Raw genomic sequence first — 13,250 nt, forward strand, 5'->3', positions numbered from 1 at the left:
TCCAATTTCAGTCGATTCTCTACTCTAACAAATTTAATGCCTTAATGGAAAACCCATTTAAGACTCATTGTTCTATTTAAAACAGTTACACACACACACACACACACACACACACACACACAGTGGTAAGAATTACATTTTATGTTATCTTTATGTGGCAGCCTGCAGGGCATTCACGGCACACACGATACCATAGATTATAGAAGGCTAGGAATCACGATATTTCCTTTTAAATGCTAGATTATTTCAGAACCTAGAGGTATTCATATAAAGATTTGTATATTTTTGTGTTTGAAGGTATGTTTTCACAGTGTAGGGGAATGCCAAGGCACTGAGATAGAGAGGGTGATTGGGAGAAGGAGCACCTTCGTGGAAACAAATGGAAGAAGGATAGAGTGGAGAGGGGATAACATTTGAAATGTAAATACAGAGAATATCCAATAAAAATATATATAAAGAAATTATGAGCTCAGCGTACTTCTCAAATGGGATGAGTCACACAAATCTGTTCTATATATTATTTTCATCTTCAGAGCATTGGATTGAATGTGTACTCGGCTACTAGGAAGTACTCGGAACTTTGCAGAAAGTTGGTGAATTCAATACGACTCTTCCCATTGGCCGCTTCATCTTTTCAGAGAATTGGAATTAGTGATTATGTCTATAGCAGAGTTCATTTAACTCAAGTGGAAAGAATGGTGAAGGCAAAGAAAATGCTTATTAGGCAAACTGCTAATAAGCTCCTCTTAATAAAAGAAAGAGAGGGAGTGGAAATAGCTTTCGTGGGATGCATCATTTAGCACTTGCAGAAGCCCCGTCTTTGTGTTTAGAGCCACAATGGAGAAAATCCCACACTGAGACCTGTGTCAAGAACACTCCATAAGAACAAAGTGAAGTGAGACCAATGGTGAAATAGATCTCCACACTGGCACCTCCACCACCAACAGCATCTCACAACAAGGAGTCACGTGCAGAGACAATCGAACCATTCAAAACAGGTTACTGGTTTTAGATAACAGTGTCTAAAGCCAATGTCTTTCTTGTCTATTTTTTTTTTTTTTTTATTTTACTCTGGAATGTCTTTGTTTTTGTAACAGCCTAAATGTAGCATATGAATTGCATGACCTATTTCACTTCCTTAATAAAAAGTCTTTTCACTTCACATACAGAGGACAGGTCTATCTGGTAGAGTCTGATACATTTTCAAGTACTGCTTTTCTTTGTGTCCATGAGAAGATTGCTTATGCCCCAGAGAAGCAAGAGTTAGAAGAGATAATTATCTCATATGATTATTTTGGAAATAAAACCAGATATGATAGATAGATAGATATATGATAGATAGATAGATGATAGATAGATAGATAGATAGATGATAGACAGATAGATAGATAGATAGATGATAGATGATAGATAGATAGATAGATAGATAGATAGATAGATAGATAGATAGATACATGAACAGAGAGGCTGCTGAGCTATATAGCCAGTCTGCCAGATACAACTGAGCACCTAATAAACACAAATCAATATTTGTCAACTGTTCTGTTGAGGAAATATCCATGAAGTGAGTTGTTATGTAGGTATCCACTCATGAATTTTATATGTGACTGAAAACAAAGCTAAGTTCCATCTTTTCTCCTCTCCCTCTTTCCTCCCCTTACCACTCTGATGCTGATTGCATGAAGTACTCACTCTGGGTCCTCCATACTCCATGATACATACACACTGCCTGTATGGTGTAATGATTAAACCACATTTCAAGCACATGTGGATTTTTGTGTCACTCACATTCAATCCGGTGAAGGAAAGGTGAGAGCTTTACATCTGAATTGCAACTCTAGTCCCTGTTCTCATGGCTGGCACACAGCGCAAGCTTCATAAATACTTGTCAGGGTAGGGAAGAGGTATGGATAAAGGGAACAGAAGGAAGAAAGGGCAGGAGGGGAGAGGAAGAGGGGGAAAGAATGAGGGAGGTAAGTGTGTGGGAGGAGAGAAGCAGCTGTCTGCGGCCTGCACTGTACGTCACTGTAGGAGTAAGCAATATCCATCCTCTTACCCTTCCAGGGAGATGGCTCGCTGGAGAGTCACCGAGGGCTGACGAGTTGCAGTGCTGTGCTGGGAATGACTGTAGAAAAAAAGAAGAACAAAGTAAGAAAGGAACATCCTTGTAAAGTGCCTTTGTACATTTTAATAAATCTCGGAAGAAAATAATAGATATGGAAATATATTAAAAAATTCAGTTGCTAGTTATAAATAGAAGTGTAGACCAGAAAAAAAGGACACTTCTCTAGATCAACGGGAGTGTTCCCTTGTTACTGGGGTTTAATATGAATTATTCTGGAGTAAGCCTTAAATGGTAGCTAAATATGACACATGGCATAAAGCATAAATTTCAGTACAATGTTTTAAAATAGTCTGAGAATTTCATAAATCCAGAGGCAGTGGATAGTGAGACAGTATTTACCTGACATGACAGGGCCATTGAACACATGAACTCATGATGACTGTGACTGCATACACAAGACCCGAGCCAGGTCATGCCAGCCCATATCTGAGTGTGGATGGGGAAGGGCTCATGAAGTTCCCGCCTAGCTGAGGAGCTACAGACAACTCATGGCTGCTAAGGAGCAACATTTATTTCCCCAGGCATTTGGCTCCCGAGGGGTTAGCCATGCGAGACTCATGCATTTCTAGGAGGCACTAACTGGCCTCAGGTGATTTTAAAAAAGAAAGCAATGTTTAATCCGGAGAATTAAAAAACAACATCACACAGAGACTCCAAATGAGAATAGTTTATTAGTTCAACTCTGCAACATTTATTGGTAAAATTAATCAGCCATTACTGATTACATTGCATTCAGGTGTTTGATAAATCTTAAAACAGCTGAATATCAGCTTTGGAATTTGATGTGATTCATTATTTTGTTTTGATTTCATGAAGCAAGATTGATTTTGTATGTATGTATGTAAGGAGTATAAATAAACATAATAATAATTAGCACCAATGATCATTTCCATCGGCAAGAAGCTTTCAAAATGTCTTGTATGCTTTTGTCTTTGGTTTCTACTAAGCCTATGGGTTGGATTTGGTTTAAAAGAGAAAAGTTAAGGGCAAAAGAGGTTTAGAGCTTGGACAAGGTCATCTAATCAACAGCTCTCCCTGAATTGCTATGCAGGCTGGTTCTAAAGCCACTTCAGGTAGAGATGGAGAAGTTTTTGTTTGAGAAGGGTTCGACAGTAATCTATCAGAAAAACTGTGTCTGCAAGAATGTCCTCTTTTACTAACATGTGCACCTTACACGCTTACCAACTCCTCACACATCCATGTGCATTCCATAAAACTTTATACACGCACAGAACACATAGTACTTCATTTCATAATATTATAGAAGCATTTTTGGCAATATTTATTATTTTGGTTCAATATAATATTATTCACTATTTACATATGTTACATCATTCTGTAGTTAAATCATAAGAATATTTCTATTATTTTAATATTATAAACAGTGCTGCAATGACCATATTGAGAATGGTTACTTTTTTCTTAAGTTATGACTTACTCTAGATGAATTACTTCAAATGCAAACAGTCACTATGTTCTTCTTTATTTACATCATAATGTACTCTTCAGATTATATAGAGTTTTTCTTTATACACTCATACATACATACATACATACATGCACACATGCATATACATGTTTTCTAACTGTATATAATACTACTCATATGTACATATGTTTAAGGATGACCTTTAGGGATCAGATAATTTATTAAAAGGCTCATCCTTTCATATGTCTGTATAAGTCTCACCACAATATTAGAAGCACCAACTTTATAATTTTTAAAATTAAATTAATTTATTTGTGTGTATGCATGTGTGTGAGAGAGTGATAGAGATTGAGATAGGTAGATAAGTAGGTAGATAGACAGACAGACAGACAGATGGACAGACAGATGCAGCATATACAAAGGAGATCAGGCAGCAACCTGAGATTGGTTCTCTCCTTCCACCATGTGGATTCTGGAAGGTTGAATTTTAGTTCCAATGAGCCTTCTTGCCAGTCCCCGACTTTACACTGAACCTTCTCCACAGCCCCTCCCCCAACTCTGTAAGTTTAATGGATGAAAATTTAATAGATGAAAAGTGACACTTGGAGTTCTCATGAACATGTTTTAATTCATGAGAATTCCAGATACCACTAAGTAGATACCATCTTCTCCATGACTAGCTACACACAGTAGGTACTCTTATAACCAAGAAATTACAGGTAACTGCAGCCCAGGCTAAATTTTTTCCTATATGTTTATTTGCAGTTTTATTTCTTTTGTGCCAACCAGACAATCCATTATATTTATCTTCTAGTTGATTAGAAATTACTAATAGCTCTTGGGTAAAGATCAATATAGCTTACTAATCATGACTAATGGATAATTAGAATCCCTGATAACTCTGCCTTTATTGGCCCAGCCCACATAATTAAAACAAAGAAATACCCAGTAGTTTCACTTTCTACCACCTCTAAATGACCATTATCCTATCCTGATCCACATGGGGATGTCATGTTGACAGGTTAGTTACACAGCTTGAGAAGGACAGGAAAGTCTCAGAGAAACGAATCCACTGCAATGTCAATCAGTTCTTTGTAGGATGCAAATGTAAAACAAGCATGTTATATTCACAGCATATAATGATTCTTTTCTCTAGGAAGAAAAATACAGTGAATTGGATACTCAAGACCCCAGATAGGAGTGGAGTTTTCTGTTTACAGACAGACTCATGTGTGTAGGAGGTATTTGTACAGTGTGTGTGGTACTTGTACAGTGTGTGTGGTACTTGTACAGTTTGTGGGGTACATGTACAGTGTGTGTGGTACTTGTAAAGTGTGTATAGGAGGTATGTGTACCGTGTGTGGGGTACTTGTGCAGTGTGTGGGGTACTTGTACAGTGTGTGGGGTATTTGTGCAGTGTGTGGGGTACTTGTGCAGTGTGTGGGGTACTTGTTCAGTGTGTGGGGTACTTGTGCAGTGTGCGTGGTAGTTGTACAGTGTGTGTGGTATTTGTACAGTGTGTGGGGTTACTTGTACAGTATGTGTTGTATTGTACAGTGTGTGGAGTACTTGTACAGTGTGTGGGGTACTTGTATAGTGTGTGTAGGAGGTATGTGTACAGTGTGTGGGGTACTTGTGTAGTGTTTGGGGTTCTTGTGCAGTGTGTGGGGTACTTGTGCAGTGTGTGGTATACTTGTACAGTGTGTGGGGTACTTGTACAGTGTGTGTGGTACTTGTACAGTGTGTGTGGTACTTGTGCTGTGTGTGTGGTACTGGTACAGTGTGTGGGGTACTTGGGCAGTGTGTGTAGGTGGCAAGTGTACAGTGTGTGAGGTACTTGTGTAGTGTGTGGGGTACTGGTGCAGTGTGTGGGGTACTTATAGAGTGTGTGGGGTACTTGTGCAGTGTGTGGTGTACTTGTACAGTGTGTGAGGTACTTGTGCAGTGTGTGGGGTACTGGTGCAGTGTGTGGGGTACTTATAGAGTGTGTGGGGTACTTGTGCAGTGTGTGGGGTACTGGTGCAGTGTGTGGGGTACTTATAGTGTGGGGTACTTATACAGTGTGTGGGGTATTTGTGCAGTGTGTGGGGTACTTGTGCAGTGTGTGGGGTACTTGTTCAGTGTGTGGGGTACTTGTGCAGTGTGCGTGGTAGTTGTACAGTGTGTGTGGTATTTGTACAGTGTGTGGGGTACTTGTACAGTATGTGTTGTATTGTACAGTGTGTAGAGTACTTATACAGTGTGTGGGGTACTTGTATAGTGTGTGTAGGAGGTATGTGTACAGTGTGTGGGGTACTTGTGTAGTGTTTGGGGTACTTGTGCAGTGTGTGGGGTACTTGTGCAGTGTGTGTGGTAGTTGTACAGTGTGTGTGGTACTTGTACAGTGTGTGTGGTACTTGTGCTGTGTGTGTGTTACTTGTGCAGTGTGTGGGGTACTTGTACAGTGTATGGGGTACTTGTGCAGTGTGTGTAGAAGGTAAGTGTACAGTGTGTGGGGTACTTGTGCAGTGTGTGGTGTACTTGTACAGTGTGTGGGGTACTTGTACAGTGTGTGGTACTTGTACAGTGTGTGGGGTACTTGGGCAGTGTGTGTGGTACTGGTACAGTGTGTGGGGTACTTGGGCAGTGTGTGTAGGTGGTAAGTGTACAGTGTGTGAGGTACTTGTGCAGTGTGTGGGGTACTGGTGCAGTGTGTGGGGTACTTATAGAGTGTGTGGGGTACTTGTGCAGTGTGTGGTGTACTTGTACAGTGTGTGAGGTATTTGTGCAGTGTGTGGGGTACTGGTGCAGTGTGTGGGGTACTTATAAAGTGTGTGGAGTACTTGTACAGTGTGTGGGGTACTTGTGCAGTGTGTAGGGTACTTGTAAAGTGTGTGTAGGAGGTATGTGTACAGTGTGTGGGGTATATGTACAGTGTGTGGAGTACTTGTAAAGTGTGTGTAGGAGGTATGTGTACAGTGTGTTGGGTACTTGTACAGTGTGTGGGGTACATGTACAGTGTGTGTGTGGGGTACTTGTGTACTGTTTCTGGTGGGTATCTGCACAGTGTGTTAGAGGGTGTAAGTATAGCATGTGTACAGTGAAATGCTGCTTTATGAAACGGTAAGCATTTTAAAGACACAGACACCTTTTCTTAGGATCACGTAGATACCATTTCCCCCATGTCTGGCCAGGACTAGCTACACACAGTGGAAACTCCTACAACTGAGAAATTGCAGCTAACCACAGCCTGGCCTTTTCACCTCCTCAGACAATGAGATTAGAAAGCTGGGAAACTGAGAACGGTAAGAGAAAAAATAAAGTTTTAAGACAGAAGACTAAGAGTAGGACTCACAGCTTTCATATTGGAGACTTTGAGAGGTAGAATGTACCTCCTACCTACAGAAAGCTGTCACCTTCCTCATGGCCGTAGCTTTCCCTGGTAAGCATCTTTTCTAATAAGAAGCACGGGGCAGCCCTTCAGCACACGTAAGGTAGTGTTCACCTTGGAACCCATCTTTTCCACAGAGGGACAACACCAACATGAAATCTCACCATGGCTTGTTCATATTTCTGCTCTCCTCCTAGATCTCATGTGCTTTAAGAGTAGGGGCATGTGTTTAAGCTTTCCTCAGTCCAGTCCAAGGTTGACACAGAGAAGATACTTCATCAGTGTCTGTCTGAGAAATGAACACCGTAACTAAGTTCCACTTACTTGAAAAACCTCACACTTTATCTTTTTAAAAACCAGCGATGACCTTGAGAAGCAGATATCCTATCTATTTTTGACAGAAAGTAAATTAAGTCTTAGACCTTCCAGCTAGCTGATTGCAAAAATGGAAGTCAGGTTGTCTAATTTCAAAGCCCGTGGCCATGCTGTTTGCAGGATGACACAGTCAAGGCTGTGTGACTAGTCTACAGTGAGAACCTGGAATATTAAGGTAGAAAGTTCTGAAAACATTTTAAGAGATAGTAATACTTTTTATAAAAATACGTCATTTTCTTTCATTATGTACACCAAAATTTGGCATCCAGGACTTTCCAAAGTCATGTCTGCGCTCATGGCTTGGAAAGACGATTGAACTGTCTTCCCCACGCTGCCTCTGTCGACAGTTCTGGAACCTCCGAGTCTCTGAGTTGCAGTGGAGAGGAAGGGTGAGTGTGAGGAGGGCTCAGCACCACCTCACCACACTGATCATGAGAAGGAAGCCCCTGCCGCCTTACTGCATCGGCTTGTGGTTACCAGTTCTGTATTACAGTGGAGGGGCTGTGGCATTAAATCAGGTGACTCTGGGAAAATCTTACTTAGACGTTTCTTTGAATCCACATGCTAGGTAATTGTTCTGCCACTGAGCAATGCAACCTGCCTTTGTCGACACATTCTAAAATGGAGAGAGGTGGCAGTCCCCTGCCTGTCTAAAGCATGCTATCTCTGAACCCAACTGAGCCAGAGCATTCACCATAGATTCTATTTTTTATGAATTTTGACTTTCCAAGTGAGATTCCCAGGCTGTTGCTTATGGAGATGGCATTTGAGTGGTACTAAGAAATGGACTATTATTGCTAGTGTTCTATTTTAAAGTATTTGAATTGAAATTATTCTATTATGGGACCTACCTGGTAGTTAAAAATATCTGAATTTTCTTCTCCAAGGCAGACAACTGTAATGCCAGACGGGCTAATTCTAATATTTTATAATATTCAAGTTCATTAGTTCATAGAATATGGGATACTTAGGGCCTCTTGTAGACACTCAAACTGTTCTGATACTGACCTACATCCACAGAGCCCCATCATCATGCATTTGTATTTTGAACAGTGTCTCACGAAGTTGCCAGACTATCCTGGAAATCAATTTGTAAGCCCAAGGAGGCCTTATGTGACCCATCTCCTGTCTGTCTCTCAAGTTGCTGGAATTCCAGGCCTGTGCCACCAGGCCCAGCACACACATTATTTCTGTCATTAATAATCTCAACTGATTTGCAGTGTTTCACTCATCATTATAATACCTCCTGGTGTATATTCGATATTGTTGATTTCTTCACTTACATTTCCAAAGAACTTTGGTCTTTACTGTCACAGTTAACTATATATATTTGATATCTTCATATTTTCCTTACTTGCTATTTTCTTTTTCACTGTGTTTGCGTGCATATATTAAGTTGCAAAATATCTTAAATAAGAATTCAGCTACTATTTCATAGAAACCTAATGAAAGCTTTACCCTTTTATTTCACAAAACTGGGTATTCATTCATGCATTCTTCTACTGACACTTGACAAGTATTTTCCTGTACAACTATCTATTGGCTTTGATTGTACTAAACAAAGGTTAATTGGATATTTATTAAACACCAAGATGTATTAGTTGCTTGAGAGGACTCTTTAATTCTCAACATATAATTTCAGCAAGTATCACATGATAAAAGATGATGGTTAAGTAAGCTCTTTGCTCATGTCTACAAGGCTAACACTTCTCAGTGAGTCCCGAGGAACCAAGCTGGGCTCAAAAGACTGAGTCAGAGGGGAATAAGATTAGTCAGGGTCCAAACAGATTGTATGCTCTGGGAAGCTTGACCTTCTTGGCCTGGCAGAGGATGAAAGCAGGCAGGTGCTGGAGCAGACCATGAGGGCAAACCCTCCACAAGTGCTTTAGACTTCACTAGCCATGGAAGGCTCTCAAAGGCTGGTAAATGGGGAGGGCCAAGATAATGATAATTATCATTCCGAAAGGTATGTGTGTACAGGGAAGCAAGCTGCAGTCTGAGAAAGCAATCGGTATCATGGTGGGGAAACTAAGTCCTCAGATACGGAGTGGGTGTTAAGAAGAGTGAATGCATTTATTTAACGCAATTAAAAGCAAATGTCTAGAAATGGGATTGAGGGAGTTATACAGAAGGGAATAAACCTTTTGAAATATATTTACATTTAATAGACAAATGTTTATGTGGTTTTATATGGTACAATGTGATGTTTTAATTAATGTATACTGATGATCAAGTCAGGGTAATTAGCATGTTTGTAACCTTAAACATGTCATTTCTATATGATGAATATATTAACACATTCTTTATTCTGAACATATTGATATATATATCATATATATACCTAATATATATATGATATATATATATACCTAATCATTAATATTTTCCCTTGACTCTGCCACAGAATATCAGAATTTTTACAGTTTTATACCCATATTACTGCATCCACTGACCAATCTTTCCTTACCTCCTACTTGTTCTCTATAAACCACTCTCTATTTTCAACTTATCTAATACCATCCTTTTAATGTTCCACATGTAAGTGACATATGTGACATTTGCTTGGTTTCTTTTGTCTTCCTGTGCTTGGCTTCTTTCACTTAACAAGACATCCTCTAGATCTATCCCTGTTTTGCCCAATAACAGAATTTCAAAAACGTTAAGAGCTTGGTATTTTTTCACTTTGAATACATACCATGCTGCGGCTATTATGAAGAGTGTCAACAGGTAGAGGAGAACTTATTCTGCATCTTTCTTCAACATGCTGATTCCATTTCTCGTGTGTCTAGCGGACAGCAAGTCCGACGGACTACGCAGTGGTTTATCGTACTTATCCTAGTTCCTTCATACTGTTTTCCACAACAGATGCACTATTCACATTCCCAGCAGTGTAAAATAATGACTTTTGGTGCAGTTGCTCTGATCTATAGATTTTATTTTGGTAGCTTATGTGGGAGGCTATCATTCTTTCTGAAAGATACGTTTTCCTATGTAGGTTTGCTTTTTCCAGGGTACCGCAGTGGTTGTGTTGCTGTCTAGAACTTTCAGATAAGACTTTTCTGCTCATGACCAAAGAGCAGAGACAGATCTAACTGCACTGTTCACATGTTGACTGGGAGGATCATGGCAATGTTAACAGAACCAAGACAAATGCATTGGAAAAGAAAATGTATTCCTAGACAAAAAGATGAAAAGGTACAAGGTCAGCCCGACGTCCTTTCTTCACGTGTGGGAAATATGTTCTACAGCGCAGCACCTATAATTTTAAAGATTTCTTAGGAAGGCTGTCTGTGCACTGTAGCCACCAAATGCCTCGGGCAGACCTTGCGTCATCTATTCCTACAAATATATATCAGAACACAGTTTGTTCTTTCTTTATTTGGTGGTTTCAAGATTCCTAGTTACTTTAAATAACATAAGCATTCTAAAGAATGCTTACATGTTCCCTCTGATTTCTATTTAAGTTTGGGAGTCTAGAAATGAGCTCAGAGCTCCAGACGAAATTGCCAGAAGATGCTCACTTCCTTCCATCTGAGTCTTCTTTTCCTGACAGTGGTGCCCAAGAAAACACAGACTTAAGATGTGCCAAAATGTATTTTTAAGTTTAGTGTCAGCCTAACCCTTGGCACAATTTTTACATCAAATATTAAAAATAAACCCTTGTGTCCCTGTGCACTGAAGTTTTAGAAACCCAGGGTGCTATGTCAAGTGTACGTGTTGATGTTTCTCTAGTTTTTAAGATTATATTAGATCATCAATTCAGTTGGTATTTTACACTGGAAAATTATCCCGTATAACTATATGCAGCCTGAGACAATAATAAAATAAAACCGAGTCATGGAACCCCAAAAACCATCCGGCGTGAGTGTACACAATCCAAACAACGAAAGAAAACCAAAACAATGTAAAATAAAATAAAATGAAATAAAAATTAAATAAAATAATGCCAACAAAACAAATAAAAGAAAATGTGGTGTCCAGACTAGACAGAGCTCTAATCCTGAAGTGGTCGGTGGATCTAAGCAAGCCAGGCGTCGCTCAGGCTAAGAACTACCACGCACACGGAGACTGAGGGGTTCGAAAATAACTCCCCAGGTCCTAACAATACTCCAGGAGGATGAACTGGGCTACAGTGGCACTTAAGACAGAAGAGAAAACGAGAATGACATAGTTGGGAAAAAGTTGTCGAATCAGGGTTGTATACACAATATATGGAAAGACTTTGGGTAATAAAAAGGTAGCGATAACTCCTAAGATTGTTAACAGTACCTGTCTATTCTCCACAGACAGTTCTGGATTAAAAACTTACTGTAGTCAGCAAGGACTTCATTTGAGGCCATGAATGTTCCTAGGCAGCCTATGATGAAATGGGAAGCTGGGAGTTGAGGCAGGTGCTTGGGAATAGCCAGTGTTAAATGATGAGAAGAGGAAGCCAGACTGGAAAGACTGGTGAAGAGAGAGTAAAAGGCCGAAGGGAAGCCTAGTGGCTAGGAGCTGACGCCAGAAGACCATCACCAGGAGAGAGCAATTTTGAGGAGAAGTTTGGTGGCCCAATGACCTGCAAGAGCTTAGATGTGAACCAGGGGAAAATGAATAAGATTCTGAGCCACAAATGATTTTAATCCCTCTTTGAAGTTTAGGAAGATCCCTCCAGGCATTCAGATCTTAAACAGCTAGAGGAAACTTAAGCACAGCCACAGGGCCACAGGAGAAAGCAGCTCCGAAGAAGATGGATAGAGAGGCTGTGTGCCAACCATCTTCTTGTCTTGGAACCTTTCTACAGGGCAAATGGAAAAATTGCCTCTCCCACCGACAAACCAGCCTAGGTGCCAAGGCAAAAATGAACAGGAGTTTTGCTTTCCATCATTTTGCTGGATTTTAATTTTAGTGAAGAACTGTCCTTCTTCTGCAATTTATTTTCTTTATTGATTTTTCATGCAGTCAGCTGGAACATCCAAACAAATGTGAACCATTTGGCTTGGTGAAATGTGTTAGTCTACAGGTATTAGTCTCATGGAAAAGCCCCAGCTGTTTAGTGAGAGGGGACATTTTTCATTTGATAGCCATAGGAGAGCATTCCTTGCAGTGGTCACTATAAAGCCATCACTGCCGTGGTACTAAAAATCCAACATTCTTGGAAGTCAAAGTGTTTGCTTTTCTCTACTTAGCCACTAACTTGTATATGAGTCACAACTCTGCAGAGATACAAGTAATGGCATCATGTGAGATGTCCCACAAGTAAATGTTTAAAATCGAGACTAGTTCTCTTACTGTTTTCTGTTTCCTAAGACTTAAAATGAACCTCACAAGTCTCTGTCAGTTTAAGAGAACAGAACCCAGTATGAAGAAGACCTGTACATTTGTAGTCCACCCCGTGCTTATCTAAGAACCCATACTCATTTGTGAGGTCCATGTGCCTGCCAAAATGAAGGAAGCTATAAAGACTGAAAACTGGAGCTACGCTACCGTCTTCAAACACAATCTAGCTGAGAGAAGTTGGCAACCTAGATCAGCCATTACAGACGTCTGCCCATTCGTTTTGGCTACTCCAATTAATTCCTGGTCCTCAGTCTCTGCCACTTTTCTGTAACAGCAGCATGAACGTAGTTTTAAATGCAAAGCTCTCTTCAATGGTCTTTCACTTCCAATGGCATTGCACAGCAACCAGCCCTCTTGCCTCTGCTACATCCATCTTGCCAGTGCCTCCATCCTGAGGGAAACATCTCTCTGGACCACTGGGGCCGACCCTGAACTTTTCTATTATCCGTGTAGTCTTTTCCTGCAGTGGAACTGAGATTATTTTAAACCACAAGGGGAAGGCATGCTTTGATGCCCGCAAAGAAAATACCCCTAAGTATCCTCATTATGGTCGGAATGAACTCGTAGTTACTTCACAGATTGCATGAGACCCTGCAGCCACAGTCTGTCTTTGATCAGAACCCTGCACAGTG

The 13,250-nt window shown here is 40.3% G+C and overlaps 1 protein-coding gene across 19 annotated transcripts in view; it reads right to left on the reverse strand.

Annotated features, from left to right (window-relative positions):
- DLG2 (discs large MAGUK scaffold protein 2) overlaps nucleotides 1–13,250 on the reverse strand; it is a gene marked incomplete at both ends in the record, with an annotated part of 1,874,976 nt that overhangs the window by 341,750 nt on the left and 1,519,976 nt on the right. For all 19 annotated transcript variants that reach the window (XM_080912637.1, XM_080912640.1, XM_080912639.1 and 16 more), the window contains one exon: nucleotides 2,057–2,125. In XM_080912637.1, coding sequence (XP_080768763.1) covers nucleotides 2,057–2,125 — 69 coding nt within the window. The remainder of the gene's footprint in view (nucleotides 1–2,056; nucleotides 2,126–13,250) is intronic.

Source organism: Micromys minutus (genome assembly GCF_963924665.1).
Source record: "Micromys minutus genome assembly, chromosome: 2".
Classification (NCBI taxonomy): domain Eukaryota; kingdom Metazoa; phylum Chordata; class Mammalia; order Rodentia; family Muridae; genus Micromys; species Micromys minutus.